General features: G+C 38.3%; 1 protein-coding gene across 6 annotated transcripts in view; it reads left to right on the forward strand.

The window, feature by feature from the left end:
* Positions 1–25,495, forward strand: part of IDE (insulin degrading enzyme) — a 93,214-nt gene that overhangs the window by 7,431 nt on the left and 60,288 nt on the right. For 2 of the 6 annotated variants that reach the window (XM_043475994.1, XM_043475993.1), the window contains exons 2-4: positions 11,887–11,949; positions 23,000–23,184; positions 25,017–25,224. In XM_043475994.1, coding sequence (XP_043331929.1) covers positions 11,887–11,949; positions 23,000–23,184; positions 25,017–25,224 — 456 coding nt within the window. Of the gene's footprint in view, positions 1–10,967; positions 11,153–11,886; positions 11,950–17,326; positions 17,504–22,999; positions 23,185–25,016; positions 25,225–25,495 lie in introns of those variants that run through there. The other 4 variants (XM_043475996.1, XM_043475995.1, XM_043475997.1 and 1 more) reach the window with 3 other exon arrangements.

Consider the following 25,495-nt stretch of genomic DNA (forward strand, 5'->3'; position numbering starts at 1 on the left):
ATTATTTGTTGGATGAATTTGACAGGGACCTAGGCTCCTGGAAATAGGAAGCCCTAGTGATAAATGTAATTCAGCTTTTGCTTATAATTCGCTGTTTCTGTCCTCTAAATGTCAATGTAGCCAGTAACTAGTATTTGTGTGTGTGTGTGTGTGTTTCTTATTATAAAGAAATTAGAGGCTGTAGTGTATTTCCAAGATTTCTTCCTGGTCTGAGTTATTCATAGGGACAAAGTGGCTTCAAAAGGGATAGGACATGAGACAGCACAGTGTGGTGGAAAAGAGCTCTCCCTACAAAGGCTCGGTTCAGCTGGATTCTAGTCTTGGTTTGCCACGAGCTTGGCTGTGTGATTGTGGGTTGCTGGACTGATCATCTTTAAAGTTCCTGCTAACTCCATGAATCTGAGACCTCATGTTGATAAAATCTCTAATCTCTGTTAGAACCTCAGAAGGAATTTTGCCTTGCTCTCTAGCTGTGCCTTGGATCTGAGAATAAGCAGGTTCTCATAATCATTTGAAATCATGATGCTGGTATAATTGAATTGCTGGCAGTAGAGATTGTATTGTTTTATGAAGTGATATATAATAAATAATATTCCTTTGACAACTCATCTGATATGTATCAACATTTGTAATCAATTGGTGCTCTTGTTTTAATTGTTTAAGTATCTCTAGTTTCCTTTGTAGTATAACAATAAAGTCTCAATCAAGATCAGTTTATGAGGAAGGTAATAATGCCTTTTTCTGTATGTATTTGTTTTATTTTTAAAATTTTTGTTGAAGTATAGTTGCTTCACAGATAATACTTCTTATTTTGGAGGTTTCTGTCACAGAAATCCAAGTTCACTTGCAATAGTAACTGGATAAAAAATATCCAACAATTCAGTGGCTGGCATAACGGGCTCTGCAACTCGTTTGTTTGTTTGTTTGTTTTTTCTGTCTACAAAAGAAAATGGCTTGTGGGGCAAGCCTGGTGTATAGCTGATTTTCTTAAGGAATGAGATTCTGGATTCAGTACTTGAACTGGTGATTTTTTTTTTTTTTTTTTAAGAATACATGACGTGCTACCTGCATGTTGTTAAACATCAAACATCCTGCCTTTTAAGGAAAAACATAATGGATCTATTTAATACATAGCTAGTTTAAAAAATTTGTATTTATCGAAGTAATACAGGCAGTTTTTAAGAGTTCAGTAGTACTAAAAGGTTTACAGCAAAAACAGCAGTTCCTTTCTCTTACCCCGTCCCTTAATTTCTGCTCCCCATAGGCAACCACATTCAACTCTTTAAGCTTTTTATTTTGAAATTTATTTTAATATTTTCAAATAATATGCTAATACTGTTACTCTTTGATTTCTTCATTTTAGAAATTATCTGTTGATTTGTTTTTACAATAGATGGAGATTTAATTTTTTTTTTTGGCCTTACCTTGAAGCTTGTGGGATCTTAGTTCCCCAACCAGAGATTGAACTTGGACCCTTGGCAGTGAAAGCGCAGAGTCCTAACCACTGGACCGCCAGGGAATTCCCTAAATCAAGATTTAACTCTCTTCCCTTATCCATCCTTCTGACAAGTTATATCACAAATTTTGGATATAGTAGTCTTCTGTATTTACATTATTATGACTTGGCAAATAATATTCACTACTGGGCTAAATAGTGTAATCTGATTACATTCTTTTTCTTGTTCATATTTTTTGTCTTTGCCTTTTGTCATTTTTTGGTTACTTATATTTCTGCTTCCCAGTTGCTCCCACAGCCACTTAGTACAATTTCCCACATGACAAAACTTATTAAATGATCTATTGATTGCATGTTTTCCCCTTGGAGTCTTTCCTTCCAGACGCTTTCCCTTCAGCTGCAGTCTGGCCTAGTTTTGCTCCAGGCCTGCAGCAAAGTGGTTGCCTGGAATTTCCCTTTTGTTTCTGTCCTGTACCAAATCTATTTCCTGAATCTCATATTTTGTTCTATCTTGGTTTGCTCCTTCATTCAAAAGATACCTGGAGTATTTGAAACATGCATTCTAGTAACTACTTGAGAAAGACAGCATGTACAAGATAACTTTTTAAAATATCTAGTGATTTCCTAAACTGAAAAGCATAGACCTGAGTTTTAGTATGAATCTGCATATCTGTAAAATAAATCTACAGAGATGAGAGAGAGGATCTGAATGGCTTTCACTCTTCCATCTGGAGCTAGAGTTGTAGAATTCTGAATACTTGAGAGTGAAATGATTTTACAGATTATTTAGCAAATGGTTAAAGCAACAAATTTTTGAAGAGACCCTTTGTGGAACTTTGACAAAAAAAGACCTAAAACTTTTGCTTGTTTCTCCTTTTTTTCAGTTGTTCTTCTCAGACTTCCACTATATTTATTTATTTTTTCAGCTTTATTGAGATATAATTGACATACAGCATGGTTTAAGTCTTAGGTATAGAGCATAATGATTTGACTACATATATCCTGAAATGATTACTACAGTAAGTTTACTGAACATCCATCATTTCATATAAATACAAAATTAAAGAAATAGAAAAGAATATTTTTCTTTGTGATGTGAATGCTTAGAGTTTACTCGTAGAACTTTCGCATATAGCATTCAGTTCAGTTCAGTTGCTCAATCATGTCCAACTCTTTGCGACCCCATGAACCGCAGCATGCCAGGCCTCCCTGTCCATCACCAACTCCAGGAGTCCACCCAAACACATGTCCATTCTGTCGGTCATGCCATCCAACCATCTCATCCTTTGTCGTCCCCTTCTCTTCCTGCCCTTAATCTTTCCCAGCATCAGGGTCTTTTCCAATGAGTCAGCTCTCTGCATCAGGTGGCCAAAGTATTGGAGTTTCAGCTTCAACATCAGTCCCTCCAATGAACACCCAGGTCTGATCTCCTTTAGGAAGGACTGGTTGGATCTCCTTGCAGTCCAAGGAACTCTTAAGAGTCTTCTCCAACACCATAGTTCAAAAACATCAATTCTTCTGTGCTCAGCTTTCTTTATAGTCCAGCTCTCACATCCATACATGACCACTTGAAAAACCATAGCCTTGACTAGACGGACCTTTGTTGACAAAGTAATGTCTCTGCTTTTTAATTTGCTGTCTAGGTTGGTCATAACTTTCCTTCCAAGGAGCAAGCGTCTTTTTAATTTCATGGCTGCAGTCAGCCTCCACAGTGATTTTGGAGCCCAGAAAAATAAAGTGAGCCACTGTTTACACTGTTTCCCCATCTATTTGCCATGAAGTGATGGGACCGGATGCCATGATCTTAGTTTTCTGAATGCTGAGCTTTAAGCCGGCTTTTTCACTCTCTCTTTCAGTTTCATCAAGAGGCTCTTTAGTTGTTCTTCACTTTCTGCCATAAGGGTGGTGTCATCTGCATATCTGAGGTTATTGATATTTCTCCCAGCAATCTTGATTCCAGCTTGTGCTTCCTCCAGCCCAGCGTTTCTCATGATGTACTCTGCATATAAAGTTAAATAAGCAGGGTGACAATATGTACTTGATGTACTCCTTTTCCTGTTTGGAACCAGTCTGTTGTTCCATGTCCAGTTCTAACTGTTGCTTCCTGACCTGCATACAGGTTTCTCAAAAGGCAGGTCAGGTGGTCTGGTATTCCCATCTCTTTCAGAATTTTCCACAGTTTTTTTGTGATCCACACAGTCAAAGGCTTTGACATAGTCAGTAAAGCAGAAATAGATGTTTTTCTGGAACTCTCTTTTTCGATGACCCAACAGATGGCAATTTGATCTCTGGTTCCTCTGCCTTTTCTAAAACCAGCTTGAACATCTGGAAGTTCATGGTTCACGTATTGCTGAAGCCTGGCTTGGAGAATTTGAGCATTACCTTACTCGCGTGTGAGATGAGTGCAGTTGTGCGGTAGTTTGAGCATTCTTTGGCATTGCCTTTCTTTGGGATTGGAATGAAAACTGACCTTTTCCAGTCCTGTGGCCACTGCTGAGTTTTCCAAATTTGCTGACATATTGAGTGCAGCACTTTCAGAGCATCATCTTGTAGGATTTGAAATAGCTCAACTGGAATTCCATCACCTCCACTAGCTTTGTTCGTAGTTATGCTTCCTAAGGCCCACCTGACTTCACATTCCAGGATGTCCGGCTCTAAGTGAGTGTGAGTGATCACACCTTCGTGATTATCTGGGTCGTGAAGATCTTTTTTTGTGCAGTTCTTCTGTGTATTCTTGTCACCTCTTTTTTTTTTTTTTGTCACCTCTTCTTAATATCTTCTGCTTCTGTTAGGTCCATACCATTTCTGTCCTTTATCGAGCCCATCTTTGCATGAAATTTTCCCTTGGTATCTCTCATTTTCTTGAAGAGATCTCTAGTCTTTCCCATTATATTGTTATCCTCTGTTTCTTTGCATTGATCGCTGAGGAAGGCTTTCTTATCTCTCCTTGCTATTCTCTGGAACTCTGCATTCAAATGGGTATATTTTTCCTTTTCTCCTTTGCTTTTCACTTCTCTTCTTTTCACAGCTATTTGTAAGGCTTCCTCAGACAGCCATTTTGCTTTTTTGTTTCTTTTTCTTGGGGATGGTCTTGCTCCCTGTCTCCTGTACAATGTCACGAACCTCCGTCCATCGTTCATCAGGCACTCTGTCTATCAGATCTAGTCCCTTAAATCTATTTCTCACTTCCACTGTATAGTCATAAGGGATTTGATTTAGGTCATACCTGAATGGACTAGTGGTTTTCCCCAGTTTCTTCAATTTAAGTCTGAATTTGGCAATAAGGAATTTATGCTGTGAGCCACAGTCCGCTCCTAGTCTTATTTTTGCTGACTGTATAGAGCTTCTCCATCTTGGCTGCAAAGGATATAATCAGTCTGATTTCAATGTTGACCATCTGGTGATGTCAATGTGTAGCATAGAACAGTGTTAATTATATTTATCATGCTGTAAATTATATTCCTAGTACCTATTTTTCTCATAATAGATATGTGTACTTTTTGACTATCTTTATACAATTCCCCCTTCCCCCATCCCTCTGCCTATAGTTACCACAAATCTGATCTCTTTATCTATGAGTTTGTTTGTTTTTGAAATGTAATTGATCTCCAACACTGTTGCTGTTACACAATATTATAAATTGATATTTCTATACATTTTAAATGATCATCACAGTAAGTGGTTACCATCTCTCATCATACAAAGATAGTACATACTTATTGAATATATTCCCCACACTGTACATTACATATCCATGACTCATTTATTTTACAACTGGGAATTTGTGCCTCTTAATCTCCCTCACTTATCTCTCTTTTCCCCACCGACCCACTCCCCTCTGGCAACCGCCTATTTGTTCTCTATATCTGTGATTCTGTTTCTGGTTGTTCATTTGTTGTGTTTTTAAGATTCCACATACAAATCAAATCATATAGTAGTATTTGTCTTTCTCTCTGACTTATTTTACTTAACGTAATACTGTCTAGGTCCACCTATGTTGTTGCAAATGACAAGATTTCATTCTTTTTTATATAGTTGAGTGATATTCCATTGTGTGGGATATACACACATGTATACATTTATCTCTCATATCTTCTTTATTCATCTATTGATGTGCACTTAGATTACTTCATAACTTGGCTATTGTAAATAGTTTTATAATGAAACGATATATCCAATAAGGGATTAGTTATATCCAATAAGGGATTAGTATCCAAAATGTACAAAGAACTCATACAATTCAACATCAGAATATACAACCTGATCAAAAAATGGGCAGAGAATCTAATACTTTTCCAAAGAAGACATAAAGATGGCCAACAAGCACATGAAAAGATGCTGATTGTCACTAATCACCAGGAATGCAAATCAGAACTACAATGAGCTATCACCTCAGATCTGTCAAGATGACTATTATCAAAAAGACAACAAATAAAAAATGTTAGGATGTGGAGCAAAGAACCCTCGTACACTGTTGGTGGAAATTAAATTGGTGCAGCCACTTTTAGCATCCACCAGTGGATCTTTGCAACACTTATTACTGTACTTAATGGTGATTATTTCCCTCTTTATTTATTAATTAAAATTCTGTGAGAAAGAACTTTCTCCCTCATTTGTTCACTTATTCATTTTTATCAGTATGGATTCACAGATATTTATTTTATTCTATTGGTTAAAATTCACTGCTGCCATTATTTGTTACACAAATTGTTCTAGCTTTGACCATTAGGAGCATCTTTGGGTTGGCTACTGTATACTTTCAATAAGGTCCCATCTTTTTTAGAAAACTTCTTTACTTCTGGTTCCACAAGATGTTTCAGGCTCATCTTGTATTTTCTTTGCCCTAGCCCTGAGGTCAACCACTTGTTTCCTTTTGTTGGAAAATGATGTCTAAGGATCACGATCTGGGCATTAGATGTAGTTACAGTCGCTGGGTGTTATTGCTTTTAGTGGATGGTCTAGCTATCCCCATACATACACGTATTTATATTTCTAAATCTGTATGTATCCTAAGTCATGAGTTTGTGTTGGTATCTCTGATTCTAATTTAGTATTACAAAGCTTATTTTAGTCTTTTCTTTTTCCTTATTTAGAATTTCTTCTTCTGACACTGAGTATACTGAATTTCATTATCTACAATTTGTTTACTTATTTGATCAGTTCTGGTATACATATAAGGTACTTTCTTAACCCATACCTCTGTAGGAAACACTTTTGATAACTATATCATAACATTTACATACAGTTCTTTCTATATTGTATCCAATCAAAATACTATTTCCCAATTAGTTGTTAGTTTATTTCTTTCCCACCCTCTTCAGTATAATTATGTTAATTTTTTATACAGCTAGTTTCTCTCGTATTTTTATTTTATTTAGTAGTATTATTTTGCGCATTCACATTGACTGATTTAATGGCTTATTTTTTTTAATGGCTTATTTTTATTGTTTTTATTGCAAAATGTATATATATATTTTTATGACTTACCATTTTAACCATTTTTAAGTGTGCAGTTCAGTGGCACTAACTGTATCACATCAGTCTGATTACTTTGTTTGCAACCATCACAACCCTCCATCTCCAGAACTTTTTCATTTTCCCAAACTGAAACTCTATCCAACAAACTCCCAGTTCCCCCTTCCCCTCAGCCCCTGGTGACCATGATTCTACCTTCTGTCTCTGTCTCTGACTACCTTAGATATCACATGTAAGTGGAATCAGACAGTCTTTGTCCTTTTGTGACTAGTTTGCTTCACTTAACATAACGTCTTCAAGATTCATTCATGTTGAGATTCTGTAAACTGTACTTGTCAGAGTCTTGGGAATTCTTGATATTATCACTGCCACTAAGGGGCCCTGAGACGGAGACTCTTGACTTCTCTGCTCCTCTTGAAACAGAATAGTTTTGTTTTATGAATTTATGAAATCTGTAAGATTTCAGTAGAGGAAAGCATATTTTTAAAAAATAGTTTAAGAATAGTTAAGAATTATGAATTCATAATTATTCACATTATGAGTAGTGTTCAAGCCTCTACTTTAATACTTGGTGATCAGGTGCTTCTAACAGGACCTGGTCAGTGAAGACTATATTTTAACTGTTCATTAGTTACATAAGCATCAGTGACTGTCCTTACGCCTTCCACCATTAGACTTAGTTTTGCCTGCTGAGGCAACACAAAGTGGGTTTACTCGTTTTGAATATTTAGCCTTGAATATTTGAACATTGTTTTTATAGACTGGTCATGGTATTGTGAAAGAGTCCATTCTGATACAGATCCTTTGGGCACTGGGTGAGAAAATAGATAATTATTCTTTGGCTTGCATTGCTTTTGGGATTCTGGAACCACAAGACCCGAACTCTGCCATTTACCTCTTTGTGACCTGGTAATCATTATTGCCCTATTCAAGTGCTTTTCCTCAGCAGCAGAATGAGGACAATAATAATAGTTATCTCACAAGTTTTTGGTGAGAATGAAATGAGGAAATGCATGTAGTGTGTATGTCTTCATCATATAGTTCAGTTAATGCGAACTAATGACAATAACAATGCCACCGTTGCTATGAAGAGCAGAAGTGTTATGTATTTATTTTATTTTTGAATGCAACAGCAGGGCTATAATTTCAAAGTTGTAGGCAGCCACCTAGATGGGGCTTGAGGGAGAAGTTTTTTTTTTTTTTTTTAAAGTCTGTATCTAAATAGAATCAGTGTATTAAAAAACAGAGATATCACTTTGCAGACAAAGATCCATATTGTCAAAGCTATGGTTTTTCCAGTAGTCATGTGTGGATGTGAGGGCTGGGCCATAATAAAGGCTGAGCACCGAAGAATTGATGCTTTCGAATTGTGGTGCCAGAGAAGACTCTTGAGAGTCCCTTGGGCTGCAGGATCAAACCAGGCAATCCTACAGGAAGTCAACCCTGAATATTCATTGGAAGGACTGATGCTGAAGCTGAAGCTCCAATACTTTGGCCACCTGATGTGAAGAGTCGACTCACTGGAAAAGGCTTTGATGCTGGAAAAGATTGAAGGCAAAATGAGGAGTGACAGAGGATAAGATGGTTAGATAGCATCATTGATTCAGTGGACATGAATTTGATCAGACTCCAGGAGATAGACAGGGGAGCCTGCTGGGCTATAGTCCATGGGGTCACAAAGGGTCAGACATGACTTAACGACTGAACAACAACTGCAAGCCCGTTCAAGTCCACTGAGTTTTATCTCTTCAAAGATTCTTTCTGTGCTGAGCTGAAAAGGGTTTAATACAAAGAATAAAGATGACTTAATAGTCTACTATTCAGAGATAGGACTTTCCTGGTAGTTCAGATGGTAAAGAATCCACCTGCAGTGCAGGAGACGGTTCAGTCCTTGGTTTGGGAAGGTCCCCTCGAGGAGGGCATGGCGTCCCAATCCAGTATTCTTGCCTGGAGAATCCCCATGGGTAGAGGAGCCTGGCAGGCTACAGTCCATGGGGTTGCAGAGTCGGACATGACTGAGACTAAGCACATCCATAGATAACCTTACTGAACATTTCTGTGGGTATCATTCCAGGGATTTAGTCACTGTACATAAGTTAAGCTTTTTAACTTAATGGAGTGGTTGAGAAGAACATGATGTTTTGATGTCTAAAGACTTAGGTTTGAATCTTGGTCTTTTTATTTAATGACTGTGTGGCCCTAGCCAAATAATGGGAATAATGGGATCTACCTAAGGGGTTTGTTGAAGGTATAATTCCCATAAAGAATTTGTACTGTATAAAATATTGACTGAGCATCAGGAAGAGACTGTCCCAGTGCCCTGGCTGTGCTCCTTTTAAGGCAGATCCTATTACTTGTGCCTTTTCACGCTGTTCATGGGGTTCAAGTCGGGAAAACAGAACATCAAGACTGTGTATTGTCACCCTGCTTATTTAACTTCTGTGCAGAGTACATCATGCGAAATGCTGGGCTGGATGAAGCACAAGCTGGAATCAAGATTGCCAGGAGAAATATCGATAACGTCAGATAGGCAGATGACACCACCCTTATGGCAGAAAGTGAAGAAGAACTAAAGAGCCTCTTGATGAAAGTGAAAGAGAGTGAAAAAGTTGGCTTAAAGCTCAACATTCAGAAAACCAAGATCATGGCATCCGGTCCCATCACTTCATAGCAATAGATGGGGAAACAATGGGAACAGTGAGAGACTCTATTTTGGGGGGCTCCAAAATCACTGCAGATGATGACTGCAGCCATGAAATTAAAAGACACTTGCTCCTTGGAAGAAAAGCTATGACCAACCTCGACAGCATGTGAAAAAGCAGAATTACTTTGCCAACAAAGGTCCGTCTAGTCAAAGCTATGATTTTTCCAGTAGTCATGTATGGATGTGAGAGTTGGACTATAAAGAAACTGAGTGCCGAAGAATTGATGCTTTTGAACTGCGGTGTTGGAGAAGACTCTTGAGAGTCCCTTGGACTGCAAGGAGATCCAACCAGTCCATCTTACAGGAAATCAACCCTGAATATTCATTGGAGGGACTGATGCTGAAGCTGAAACTCCAATACTTTGGCCACATGATGCAAAGAACTGACTCATTAGAAAAGACCCTGATGCTGGGAAAGATTGAAGATGGGACGAGAAAGGGATGACAGAGGATGAGATGGTTGGATGGCATCACTGACTCAATGGACATGAGTTGGAGTAAGCTCTGGGAGTTGGTGATGGACAGGGAAGCCTGGTGTGCTACAGTCCATGGGTTCACAAAGAGTCAGACACAACTGAGTGACTGAACTGAACTGAATTACTTGTACACTGTTTTGCTCACTCAAGGACAAGGTTTCTACAGACTCCTCTCTTTGTCCTGCATAATCAGTTTTCCCCCTCTCTTCATTTAAGCCTTTTCTGATTAGACCTTTAAAAATAAATACGTGAGAGTTTAATGCATAGAGCTTTTTGTGTTTTGATGAGGTTGTCTCCTGGTTTTAAGTGGATTAAATTGGTTGCAGTTACACATTGTTTTTGGATGTTCAAGTCAGAACTATAAACTTGGGTCTTTCATCCTTAGCACTGTTGACATTTTGGGCCAGATAATTTCAACATGAGCATTATGCTGTACATTGTAGAATACTTAGCAGCATCCCTGGATCTATTCACTAGTTGCCAATTGTACCCTTCCACTGTGACAGTTCAGTTATGACACATTGCCAAATGTCTCCTTGGTGAGCAAGTGGTTCTGTTGAGAACCACTGATTATAAACAGTGGCCCGCCTATAGTGATTATAAAGGGATAATTATTTACCTGTTTTTCTGTGGTCTTATAAAGTGACATCCTATTACCAGGCTGTCAGGGAGATGACAGTATACAACTGGAATTAGCATGAACATCTGTTAAGAATGTTAATAATAATAATATGGTGGTCTATTTGCTTCTTACCACCCTAGGAAAACAATAATGGTGATTATAAGGTTACAATTTTGGGTGTCTACCATGTACCAGACACTGCCTGAGAGTAGTTTGTTTGTATCTGTTGTACAGGAGAAAAGCTGTAAGGCTGTCCAAGGCTGATGCAGCTGTAGGGGCCTCTGTCAAGTCAGTGCACCCACATGAACATTTCACATGACCCTTGACTGGCAGTACCAGATGAGGCCCCGAAGCCCTGTTTGACCAAAAAAATTCAGTCAGATCCAGGATCTGAGCAGCAAAGGGGTCATTTGGTAAAGGTGAGGGTATAGAATTACTGAACACTGTCTGGAAGTGGTCACTGAGTCAGTATTAAGCATAGAGAATCATACAAAGGCAGAGGACAGGTGAAGCTTTCTGAATCAACATTATCTGAAGAAGGTGGGACTCTTTTTCTCTCAGATTCAGGGTGCACATCTTGGTGGAACTGAGTGCCCCTGAGATACACCACTCTGTGTAGAATGTGAGTGTAGTTTGCTTTCTTCGGAGGGCTGTCTTGAGAGAGTTAGTTACAGGTTATAACTCTTCCTAGATTGATGTGAAGTAATCTTCAGAGAACATGTAGGGATCTCTGAGCCGTCCTTGCAGTTCTGAGATCATGGAGGAGGATGATCCATACGTAAAATTTACATAAAATACGTAAAATGTTCGCTTTATATAGTATCCATTTCTGTTTGTTTTAAATTAAAGAACCCCTCTACTTCAAATCCAGCATTCAAGGTTGTTGTTCAATATAAGTGTTGAAAATTATTGATAGGAGAATTTATTTATTCAAAGTTTAATCATTTTGCTTTTATTTGGATTGCACTTATTGCTTGTTATTATTCATTATTGGGAGTGTCAAGTTTTATTTTAAAATCTTCTCTGGGGTCTAAAGTAATTACCGAAAGCTTGCTTTCAAAGCAGACATAGTGAGTAAGGATTTATTAAAAAGTTTAATACATTTTATTGTTGACTCTGTTAACTGATGTTGTGCTTTACCTGGATCTCCTAGTTGTTGTGGCCTCGATGACATCAACAGAAATAATTGTCTCAGGACACACCTGAGAAGGTTCAGGTAATTATTATGTTACAATTAAACATAGTTAATTGTTCAATTGTTAATAGTTCAATACTATTTTTTCTTATGAGCCTTCTTAGTTTAGCACCTGTTCGATATGGCTAGCTACTTTTCAGTCTCCAAGTGGTACTATTTCCAAGGTGACTTTTGGTGATCTTTCTAGCCTTGAGTGATTCATGTATCTCCCTTCTCTTTTATTTTACTGTTTTATGATATTTTAAAAAACCCTGTTTTAGCTTTTAATTGAAATATATCAGAAGTGTTCAGCTTGATGAATTTTAACAAACTGAATATACATGTATAACCAACATGATCAGCATCTCTGAAGCCCCGCTCATTTTTTCTTCTATTCACTACCCCTTACCCGCAAGGGCAGCTATCATCCTGACATAAAGGCATAGCTTGATGTTACTTCTTGCACTTTAAGTGGGAGAAAAAAGTATTTACTCCTTAGCATCTAACTACATTCACTCAGCCTTGCATTGTGTGCTCAGTTGCTTCTGACTTTTACAACCCCGTGGACTGTATGTAGCCTGCCAGGCTCCTCTGTGCATGGGATTTTCCAGGCAGGAATACTGGGGTAGGTTACCATTTGCTTCTCCAGCATTCCCAACCCAGGAATAGAATCCATGTCTCCTGTGTCTCCTGCATTGGCAGGTGGACTCTTTACCACTGTGCCATCGGGGAAGCCCAACCTTACATTAGTGAGATTCGTTCTTATTTTTTTGTTCTTCATTCTAGATTATTCGTTTTCATTGTTGTATGCTATTGTATTGTGTGAACATACCACAGTTTATCTGTTCATCGTGATGGACATTTGATCTTTCTAGTTTTGGCTCTTATAGATAGTATTGCCATGAACATATAAATGCATTTCTTTGGGGGCATATATCGAATACATCAATTGTTAGGTCATATTGTCAGTGTATACTACACCATTCTTTGAAAATGGTTATGTCAATTTGCATCCCCACTGGTAGTGTATGAGAGTTTGGGTTACCCTCTGACTTCTCTGTCACTGGTATTTTTTAACTCTCTTCATTTTAGCCATTCTCATTGGTATGTAATGTTATCTTAGAATATTTCCTGTGGCAAAAATCAGCTGTAAATTTGAGGCATCTGGAGGCTTTAATCTGTCAAACCAAGCTCATGCACGGCCCAAAACCTCGTTTGTTTCTCTTCCCCAAGTAGAGTCCTTCTTCTTGAGTCAAGCATGATCTTTAGACTGCACTCAAAATGAGCAGATACCTCCAGAGAAGAAAGCAGGTGAAGATGCTATGGTTACCTCAGAGGGCCCTCCCCTCTGGCACTGCAGTTTAGCCAATCCTCACTGCTTCCACAACTCTCCAACATCTTTGGAAATACGATTTTGTAGTTTTTGTGGCTTTTTCTAGTTGCTGAAGCTGAATCAGTTTGCCGTGACCTATTATATCCTACCCAGAAAAGGAAGTTGTCAGTAGGTTCTTGGGATTTTCTGTGTGCTCGACTATGTCACCTATAATGTTAGTTTTTTTGCCCCTTTCTTTCTCATCTTTTTTCTCCCCCCTTGCATTATCAGACTGGTCATAATTACCGGTACAGTGTTTAATAGATGAGGTGATAGTGGCATCTTATTGCAGGGATGGTAAATGAATACATTATTTCACCATTGAGTATAATTACTGTAGTTTTTGTTGATTTTTTTTTAGATGAAGGGATTCTCTTCTATTTCTAGTTTGCTGATGTTTTTAAAAAAAATACGTGAATGGCTATTGGAAACTTTTTCTGCTTCTACCAAGATGATTACATGATTTTCTCCTTTTTTCCCCATTCCCGTGGCTGAATGTACGCTTCTGAAACATAAGTCACCCATAACCTTACCACATCTACTGTAATATTATTTTCATATTCCCTTTCATCCATGAGACAGTTCTATACAGAGAGACAGCTCTATTTAAACCTGCTGTACATTTAAGCCCACCATATATCTTCTATTTTATTTTTCATTAGCAAAATAGATAACATAGTTCTCAGCCCAGAGACCACTTTGACAGATTGGAACCATTCTTTCAGGCTCCCACCACTACCTATCTCTGTTTTATACAGGGAGGAATGAGTGAAAAACTGAAAAATTTCCTTAAAGCATTATTTTGATCTGTTTTAATTTTTATTTCCTTGTTTTTATTATTTGGATTTTAAGGGAGGAGAATGGGGTCAGGGAGGGGCTGAGTGGGTGGTAACTGGGAGCTGGTGAAGAAAACTCCTTAGGATTTCCTTAAGCATCACCTGCTCCTCCTCTTCCCACGCATCCTCTTTACAGTTCCAGCTTTCCACAGATGAGTTGTGTGAATCCCCTTGGGCAAGTCACTTAGTCACTGAGCTTTTGTTTCCTCATCTGGAATTGAAGAGAATAGCCATGAACAGCTGCTGTGACCTGCCACTTAGGGAGAATGGAAAGCTTCAGTGAGCAGTTTGTAAAGCATATCACACTTTCAAAATGAGAGTGGTTGTTAGGAATAGTTTTGTACAGTGGCATCTATCTCACATTTTCTAACAACCTGAAAGCTACCTGTTGAAAGAAGGATGCTTATAACACCCTCAGTCCCCAAACTACAACTGTTAAGAAACCTGTAGTTCCCTGAGGCAAGAGGTATAAAATGGAGGTTTTGTTCATTTGCTTAAACCTTCATAAAATTAATTGTTCATAGCTAACCTTGTCACTTTTGGAATGAACAACCATTGATATGTATGTACCAAAACTTGCTCCTTGTAAGGAAAGCTATGACAAACCTAGACACCATGTATTAAAAAACAGAGACATCACTTTGCTGACAAAGGTCCGTATAGTCATTTTCTAGTAGTCATGAACAGATGTGAGAGTTGGACCATACAGAAGGCTGAGCGCTAAAGAATTGATGCTTTCAAATTGTGGTGCTGGAGAAGACTCTTGAGAGTCCCTTAGACTGCAGGGAGATCAAACCAGTCAATCCTAAAGGAAATCAACCCTGAATGTACACTGGAAGGAGTGATGCTCATGCTGAAGCTCCAATACTTTGGCCACCTGATGCAAAGAGCTGTCTCACTAAAAAGACCCTGATGCTGGGAAAGATTGAAGGCGGGAGGAGAAGGGGATGACAAAGGATGAGATTGTTGGATGGCACCACCAACTCGATGGACATCAGTTTGAGTAAGCTCCGGGAGCTGGTGATGGACAGGGAAGCCTGGAGTGCTGCAGTCTGTGGGGTTGCAAACAGTCAGACATGACTGAGTGACTGAACTGAACAAAACAGAAGATTCATTGATAGGATTTTGTTTATACCCAGGTTTATGATCTCTCTGATGCATGAAGTGAGATACACTGGTCCTGTAACTGAAGAGCCATGGGGTAGTTGGTTCCCTGAGACGTTAGTTTTTAGATCAAGTAACATGAATAGTGTTGAGGGGTTATGTGGTCTTATAGTGAGACAGCAAAAACTCATACCACCACTGGCTTGAAATTCTGTCTTAACTAACCTCTGCCTTGAATGGGGAAGAAAGGGTGTTTGTGGGATGGTTCTGATTCCAGACATTTTCTCTCTGGGCACCTCCTCCACATTCAGGAGAGCCAAAGGTAAGCTTCATTTCCGCCTATGGTTTTGGGAGTGGGTGGATGGATTCCACAGAAGGGAGGTTTTGATTTATAATCTATTAGCCCAATCATTTACCTGTTCAGGTTTATAGGTCATCCATTTAAAAGTTAGTAATGGATCAGGTCTAATTTTAAATATGTCTGGGTCTATGGGACTGGGTAGGGAGCAAACAGCAAAGTAAAATTGCTCAATCTTCTATTAAACTGGCTGTGAAACACATAGAGATATGAGAGAAAAAGACTTTTTTCATCTGAATAAAAGATTATTTGCATAAAAGTGTTTCTTTTGGTATAGGGATTTTTAATTGATCTATTATATTTGGGAATTTATTTTTTTGCAAACCTGCAATTTAGGCCTAAATAATGGTCCATGATCTTGCAGTGGAAGTCCTGGTTGTAGTTCTGTTAACATCACAGTTGTTGAATGCTTCACAGTTTTTCTTCAGCACCATTCTTTTGCTCAGGTATTCTGTTCCTCTTGTTTGGCATGCTTCTGCTCACCTGCTCTCTTCCTGTCTTCCATCCTAGAAAGGGTTAGATGCCCCTTTTATTATTCCCACAGTGCCCAGGGATAACTTAGTCCATCTAAAAAAATAATGACTTGTTTTCATCTTTGTCATAAGTCTGGGTTCCTTTAGAGCAAGGGCTCTGGTATCATCTTTGTGGCCAGCATACATGGTGTGATGTCTGAACCTTAACTGTTTGGACATCAGGACACTGAGGTGGGAGAGGACTGGGAGTTAAGAGCTAAGTCCTAATTGTAACTTTTTGCCCTGTGATCTTGGAAAAGTGATCTTCAATTTCCTTACAAGTAGCTCACCTTGTTATCTTTTTATTTTTTTTTTTTAAATTTTTTATTTTTTTTTTGTTATCTTTTTAAAATGCAGATTCTGGCTCAGTAGGTCTCTGGTGGTTTCCAAAATTTTGCATCTTAACAAGCGCCCAGATAAAAATAAAAAAAAGGAAAAAAAACAAAAAACAAAAAAAACAAGCGCCCAAGAAGAGCTAGTGCTGCCAGTTCAAGAACTGCAGAAAACTAGACAACATCTAAAGGCTTTTCCAGCTTTTACCATCTGTAATTTTAGTCATTGTTTTAAATTCTGAACAGAATTGCAAGCTATGCTGTAATTATTAAACATCTCTCCATCTCCAGTTTATCAGAATGCAAAACACTGGCAATTCTGTGCCTTATTATGAAGTTGTAAGACAATGTCTGTAAAATTGAAGGTAAATTTACTACTCCCAAGATTTTGACTTTGACAGGTTAAAAATATCAAATAGATGTCTGGAAAAGCATTTGAGTTAGCACTAGCGTGTTATCTAAATGTCGATGCTTGCTTGCTTGCTCTTTGTTTGATGCATATTGGAGAACACTTGCAATAAATAAAATGCTAATGAGGGAGCTGAAATGGGTAGACATGTGATCTCCTGAGTATAAATACAGAGCCAGGCAAGCTGTTGAGGAATTCATCATCAGAGGAGGAGTTCCTGATCATTTCCTTTAGTTCTCCAGAAGGTGAGAATCAAATTATTGTACGACATATTGATAGAAATGCTTTGGGAAAAGGCAGATTGTGTCAATTGAATATGGATTGCTGGGGATGGGGCTTGTTTGAAAACATTGCTACTGTTTCTTTTGAGTGTAACTTCCTTAAGAAGTCAGATATTTGACTTAGGAGCATTGCCAGCTTAGAAATTTATAGCTCTGTTGATCTTGTGTACAGATGTTGAAAAGTAGTTGAATTAATTTTGATTTTTTATTTACAGAAAAAATCTACCTCTTCCACACCAGGAGTATTAAACAGGCATAGTTTCAGTGTCCAAATGAGTTATATATGTGCCTGTGATGGGCTCTGATCACTTTTTTCCCCTCTAACAAAATGAAAATCTGGACAAAAGAAATTAAACCCTGAGGAAAGTACAGAATGTAGCATATAGTTGAGGGTGGGTATCTTAATTATGATGAAATTTTCACCTCCTACAGAATAAGACAATTTTTCCTACCAAAGTGATCTGTATTTCATTTCCTAACCGTAGTTGCGGATTGAATGGAAGTTTTAGAGCTTATTTATCATCCTCATCATTGCATTTTAATCATTTGTGACCCTTGGTTCCCCTAAACCTAACTAGCTGGGACAAGCACAGTAGAGGGATTTGGTTATAAGTGGTGGCAGTGAAACCAAAATGAATAGCCTTTGGTTTTTGCTCCTGGAATTCCAGCCCTCTTGCTCCTTCTGGTGGAGCTTCATAGGACGGAGCTTAGGCGTTTTCTGTGGTGCACATGGAGCTTTTTTTTACTGTTGCCTTTTAATGCCGTCCTTTTTGCTGGGGGTCTTTTTTTTGGGGGGGGTCTTAATGGAGGTTGCCTCGTGGCTTATTTAATCTTAAATAAGATTATTTAAATGGAACTCATTTTTGAGGTCGTAATGTATGTTGAACCCAAATTGAAGTTTTTGAAGCCAGCTGTGAACCAGAGGTATTTGCTGCAGTCCAAACAGATTGTCTTTTGGGAAATACCTTAACCAGGATTATTACTGTTACGACCCTCTTTGGAGGCTTTAGCTAGAACATTTTTTTTTACCCTGAGAATTGTTTTTAACAACACAAAACCATTTTTAAAGACTTTACATTTAGACATTTTAATTTGTCTTTGATATTGAACTTAAGTAGCTTATGGCTAATGAAATAGAAAGGAGTTGTTAATATTATATAATATGTGTAATATATAATATTATGCCTTTTCACTTCCAAATTGCTTTTGAATTTTTCATGGTGGCCTTATGACTCCAAAATGTTCATATTATATTTTGTTTTGTTTTTAAAGAAACTACTTTTTACTGTAAAATACAGCAAGATTATTAATACTATAAAGTACTTTTTTAAAATCAGTATTATATTTTATATATAAAGTGAAAGAGGAGAGTCAAAAAGTTGGCTTAAAACTCAACATTCAGAAAACTAAGATCATGGCATCTAGTCCCATCACTTCATGGCAAGTGGATGGGGAAACAATGGAAACAGTGAGAGACTTTATTTTGGGGGACTCCAAAACCACTGCAGATGGTGACTGCAGCCATGAAATTAAAAGACGCTTTCTCCTTGAAACAAAAGCTATGACCAACCTAGACAGCATGTGAAAAAGCAAAGACATTACTTTGCCAACAAAGGTTCATCTAGTCAAAGCTATGGTTTTTCCGGTAGTCATGTATGCATGTGAGAGTTGGAATGTAAAGAAAGCTGAGTGACAAAGAATTGATGCTTTTGAACTATGGTGTTAGATAAGACTCTTGAGAGTCCCTTGGACTGCAAGGAGATCCAACCTGTCAATCCTAAAGGAAATCAGTCCTGAATATTCATTGGAAAGACTGAAGCTGAAACTTCAATACTTTGGCCACCTGATGTGAAGAACTGACTCATTGGAAAAGACCTTGATGCTGGGAAAGATTGGAGGTGGGAGGAGAAGGGGATGACAGAGGATGAGATGGTTGGATGCCATCACCACACAATGGATATGAGTTTGAGTAGGCTCTGGGAACTGGTGGTGGACAGGAAAGCCTGGCGTGCTGAAGTCCACGGGGTTGCAAAGAGTCAGACGCGACTGAGTGACTGAAGTGAACTGAGCTGATGATTATAGTATTGTGCTCCAGAATTCCAGATACTCTCCTCAAAAGAAGATCTAGGGGACTTTAAAAAATTTTTTATATTGGAGTATAGTTGATTTGCAGTGTTGTGTTAGTTTCAGGTATATAGCAGTGATTCAGTTATACATATATCTATTCTTTTTCAGATCCTTTTCCCATATAGGTTGTTAAAAGCACTAAGTAGAGTTCCTTGTGCTATACCTTAGGTTAGGGGACATTCTTACTAAGAGTGAACCTCTTTGGTTTATCAGTTATTACCCAGAAGACTAGTTACTGATGATTTCATAGAGAAAGATATTCTGATAAAAGCAAACTAGATTTTCCCTTCCATAATCTCCAGAGATTTCTAACACAAAAAAATTGAAATTTTATCCAAAATTAGTTGCATGCCTGTTTATGTCCCCTTTGCTTTACCTTTATTATTTTTTTTAGAAATTTTATTTTTTAAAATTTAGTTTTGGCTGTGCTGGGTCATGTTGTGGCTCACAGGTTCTTCGTTGCCATGAGCAGGATTTCTGTAGTTGCAGAGAGTGGGGGCTACTCTCTAGCTGGGGTTCCCTTGTTGTGGAGCACAATCTCTAGAGCATGGGCTCAGTAGTTGTGGCACACAGGCTTAACTGCCCCAAGGCATGTGGGATCTTCCCGGACCAGGGATGGAATCCAAGTCCCTTGCATTAGCAGGTGGATCCTTAACTACTGGACCAACAGGGAAGTCCTGATTTACCTTTAAATCTGGGTGTCTGTCAGTTGTTAAGGGGCAGTTAGATCCATTTCTTTTGTGTTCCAGGTGAAAAGCAAATATGTTAGCACAGGATCATTTTTTTCCTCTGTAGTTTTGGAAAATTGTTTTGCTTCACCTGATTTGTATTTTGACCTGCTAATATAACAGGCTCAATTTTGGTCTCTTAAACAGTTCCCAGCATAGACAAAAGTAGTGTTTACTCTTAGTCTCAAAAACATACATATTGCAGATTTGGAAAACCCCTTCACTGCACTCACACGAACTTATGGGTGCAGTGAAGGGGTGGGTCCCTTCCCATCACTGTAACTCCAGCCTTCCTCTAGAAGAAAGGAGAGGACTAGCAGTGAAGGGGAAGTTCTTTGTAAGAGAAATTATCTAACATGTCTGTTACGATCATTGAACTGTTCCTACTGTGGCATTCAACTCTTCACCGGATTACAAAAATTTCTTGGGGTCCTTCCAGCTCTTCGTTTGTTTGTTTTTGTGTGTTTACTTTTGCTGCCTTCATAAGACAACCCAGGTCTCTCATTTTTATTAGGCCTTCAGAGGATTTTTCCCTCAATGGTGTTGTTCCCTAGGTTCTGAGCAAGTGACTGTCAGTCCTGTGAGTTCCAGATCTCCCCTGTCTCTGAACATCATAAGTTTGAGCAGTGTTTTGGTTGACCCAATAATAATACTTTCTCAATTTATCACCTCACTTACTCTCGTAGATACCCTTGAAGTATGTTGGAAAGCAGTTATTGGTATTTAAAAACTTTTCTAGGTCAGCACAGTAATCAACTTGTGGCCCAATCCTGTCACAAATCCCCATTGATGTGTTCTCCTAGATACAAATGTGGCTCAACAGAAGCAATACTTTTAGCACTTATCTGAAAGAATGATGGTTAAGATGGAGGAGAGGAATGATTATACTCTATAGATAGACTCTAAAGTCTCCTCTAGAGTCTGGATCAAATGGCAGAGTAGGAAGATCTTGAGCACACCTCCTTCCATGGACACACCAAAACTGCAACTACATGTAGAACAATTATCTTTGAGAATCACCTAAGGACTAGCAAGAGGGATTTTCAGATTTGTTATGGCGTGCTGCGATTCATGGGGTCGCAGAGTCGGACACGACTGAGCGACTGAACTGAACCCCGTGGTAGCCACAAACAAAAACCTATAGTATAATACATACACAAAAAATAAAGAGGAAGAAATACAAACATAACTCTAAAGAAAGTCATCAAATCACAAGGGAAAGGAATATGAGAATAAGAAAGGAACAGAGAAGAATTACAAAAACAACCAGAAAACAGTTAACAAAATGGCAATAAGTATATTGCTAAAAATAATTGCTTTAAATGTGAATGAACTAAATGCTCTAATCAAAAGACATAGGATGGCTAAGTGGATATAAAAAAAGACCCCATTTATATGCTGCCTGCAAGAGACTCACTTCAGATTTACACACACAGACTAAAAGTGAAGGGGTGGGAAAAGATTTTATGCAAAAAGAAATGTAAGAAAGCTGGATTAGCAAAACTTACAGTAGACAAAATAGGTTTTTAAACAAAAACTGTTACAAAAGACAAAAAAAGACAGTAAGTCCCCTACATACGAACCTTTAGTTAAGTTTCCAACTTTCAAAGATATAAACATTCACACATACAATCACGTAAGTTAGTTCACGGGTCTGGTTTACACTGTCACATGCTTGTGTCCTCCACAAGTGGTTTTGCTTTTGTGTACTTTACAGTGTGCATACTGAGTTGCTTCAGTCATGTCCAACTCTTTGTGACCTTGTGGACTGTAGCCCACTAGTCTCCTCTGTCTATGGGATCCTCCATGCAAGAATACTGGAGTGGGTTGCCATTCCCTTCTCCAGGGGACCTTCCCGACCCAGGGATTGAACCCAAGTCTCTTACGTCTCTTGCACAGGCAGGCAAGTTCTTTACCACTAGCACCACCTGGGAAGCCCACTGTGTAGTACTGTATAGAGAAAATAAGAACCATTGTTACTCTAAGTTTAAAAAGCAATTCGAACTTTTTTTCTGCATTGAAAGCTAGAATTATTCATTTTATATTTGGATCTTAGTGTAACTTTGGAATATGAATTTATAACTGAATCTTGAAGTGTGAAACCATGAAGTAAGAAATACTAATGAATCAATGTAAGTAAGAAGTGATGTGCCAGTCATCACAAGACAGGTACAAAGAAATGTGAGCAAAAAACAACAACAAGTAAGTGTTGGTGAAGATGTGGAGAAAAGGGAATCCTTTGGTGGGCTATAAATTGGAGCATGCACTACAGAAAACAGCATGGAAGTTTCTCAAAAATTAAAAGTAGAACTACCATGCAGTCTAGCAAATTCTGGGTATTTATCTAAAGAGTATGAGAAGACTGATTTGAAAAATATTGGCAGTCCTATGTTCGTTGTGGCATTATTTGTAGTAACCAAGATATGGAAGTAACCTAAGTGTTTGATGGATGAATGGCAAATGGCAAGATTTCATTATTTTTCATGGCTGAGTAATATTCCTGTGTGTGTATGTGTGTGTGTGAGGTGTGTACAGCACACACACCTACAGGATTAGGTGTGGACCTACAGGAGTATTATGCTAAGTGAAATAAGTCAGACAGAGAAAGACAAATACCATATGATTTCATTTATATGTGGAATCTAAAAACAAATCCAGTGAACAAACAAAGCAGACTCAGAGATACAGAGGGAAAATTCTTGGTTTCTAGTGGAAAGAATGGAGAGGGAGTTGGGCAAAATTGGTGAAGGTGATTAAGAGGTATAAATTTCCAGTCATAAATAAGTCAATGGAAATGTATGGAATATAGTCAGTAATATTTTAAGAACTTTGTCTTGTGACAGATGGTAACTAGACTTATTGTGTGATCAATTTGTAATGAATCACTGTTGTACACCTGAAACTAATATTGTATGTCAGTTGTACTTCGTTGTATACATTTTTTACTCTGATAATATACGGGTTTGCTTGTTACTCCTTGATCATTAAAACAAAAAGAAACCACAATCCAACAATAAGTTTTTTTCTTTTCAGTTTCCAAAAAAAGACTTACAGCAAAATGAATAATCCAGCAATCAAGAGAATAGGAAATCATATCATCAAATCCCATGAAGACAAGCGAGAATACCGCGGACTTGAGCTGGCCAATGGGATCAAAGTACTTCTTGTCAGTGATCCAACAACAGATAAATCATCAGCAGCACTTGATGTGCACATAGGTACAATTTAAAATTGTGAATTAAGCTTTGTGCAGTTTCATTGACCTAATGTTTAGTTATTTGGACTCTCCATATTTGTGCAGTGGAGACCTGGCAGTTACCAGATTGATGTATGTTACTGTGTACAGTAGCCCTGTACAGCCTTTGGTAATCTACCGTCGTCTACGTTAAATCACCCTGCCTTTACCAAGCTTCCTTGGTGGCTCACATGGTAAACAATCCACCTACAATGCGGAAGACCTGGATTCACTCACTGGGTTGGGAAGATCCCCTGGAGGAGGCTTGGCAACCCAGTTCAGTATTCTTGCCTGGAGAATCCCCATGGACAGAAGAGCCTGACGGGCTACAGTCCATGGGGTCACAAGGAGTCGGACTCGGCTGAGCGACTAAGCGCACACACACCTTTACCAGGAGGGTCTTATTAGGTTTCCAGCAAAAGTGACTTAGCAGCGAGGAAATTCATTCCTATCCTTTACAGTAACAGTTCTGCTGACTTTTATTTCATACACACTTGATACACTAGGAATAGCATATTTCCTAAATTCTTGTGTACACTTTTCTTCCACATTTAATGCTGCTTTAATCAAGTTACTCCTTATCTATGTGTACATTTAGTTTTTTTCCTCTCTGAAACAACTTTTTTTTTAATTCAATGGCATTTTAGAATTGGGAAAATAAGATAATAACCATCATAAGTTGGACAAATGATTATTGCCAAGCACAATTCAGTGTGCCTTGCAAATTGTCATCTAATTTGAAGTCGCTCAACTCTCTTAAGGGAAGTATATATACAAATAGTGACTGAAACAAAATATTTTGCTCAGCCTTTCCCAGCTAGTAGACGTGCTAACTTGTGCTCTTAGCACCACCCTATATTGTCTCCTTCAGTAAAATATAAAAGCTAGAATTTTCTAGCTCTTACAAAACAGTGAATTCAGCTCTTTCTCTCAGTGTGATGTGTGAGGACACTACTGTCCAGAGAGGTTAAGCATCTGCTGAAAGTCACCAAGTAACTGATGTCAGTCTGATGACGACAGATTTTAATTTCTTGGGCTCCAGAATCACTGTGTACGGTGACTGCAGCCATGAAATTGAAAGACACTTGCTTCTTGAAAGGAAAGCAATGACAAACCTAGATAGCATATTAAAAAGCAGAGACATCACTTTGCTGACAAAGGTCCATATAGTCCAGATAGTCAAAGCTATGGTTTTTCCAGTAGTCATGTATGGATATTAGAGTTGGACCATAAAGAAACCTGAGTGCTGAAGAATTGATGCTTTCGAATTGTGGTGCTGGAGAAGACTCTTGAGAGTCCCTTGGACAGCAAGGAGATCAATCCTAAAGGAAATCAACCCTGAATATTCGTTGGAAGGACTGTTGCTGAAGCTTTAATACTTTGGTCACGTGATGCAAAGAGCCAACTCATTAGAATGATTTCCCTGAGGCTGGAAAAAATTGAAGGCAATAGGAGGAGGGGACAGCAGAGGTTAAGATGGTTAGATAGCATAACCGATGAAATGGACATGAATTTGAGCAAAAACTCCGGGAGATAGTGAAGGGTATAGGGGAGCCTGGCATGCTGTAATCCATAGGGTCGCAAAGAGTCAGACACAACTGAGCAGCTGAACAATGACAACAAATTGATGTCAAAAGCTAGGGCTAGCATGTAAGTTGTACCATTTAGAGTAGCCTGTACTTAACTTTCTGTGATTATGGTTGGAGTTACCATTGCTAACAGAAGTTCCAAATCACCTGTGATTCATCTGTCCTTGATATCTTTCAACATATAAACAAATGATTTATTATATATATTTTTCCCCTTCTCTTTCAGGTTCGTTGTCAGATCCTCCAAATATTGCTGGCTTAAGTCATTTTTGTGAACATATGTTATTTTTGGGAACAAAGAAATACCCTAAAGAAAATGAATACAGCCAGTTTCTCAGTGAGCATGCAGGAAGTTCAAATGCGTTCACTAGTGGAGAGCATACCAATTACTATTTTGATGTTTCTCATGAACACCTAGAAGGTGCACTAGACAGGTAATGCTGAAAATACCCTGTGAATCATCCCACTTTGTTGAATTATCATGTTAATAACAATACTTAATATTTTTACAAAAATGTCTTCACAGCTTTATAGCTTAACAAGATATTTTAACCAGTATTTTGTTGTTTTGTTTTGTTTTTTAACCAGTACTTTTTGACCCCTGGGTTTTATAAATAGAAAATAATAAGTGATGTTATATATTTACTTTGTAGTAGAGGAGAAATAATGGCATGACTTTAAACCAGCTTTCAGGTCTACAAAATG

This window comes from Cervus canadensis, chromosome 8 (genome assembly GCF_019320065.1).
Source record: "Cervus canadensis isolate Bull #8, Minnesota chromosome 8, ASM1932006v1, whole genome shotgun sequence".
Taxonomy (NCBI): Eukaryota; Metazoa; Chordata; class Mammalia; order Artiodactyla; family Cervidae; genus Cervus; species Cervus canadensis.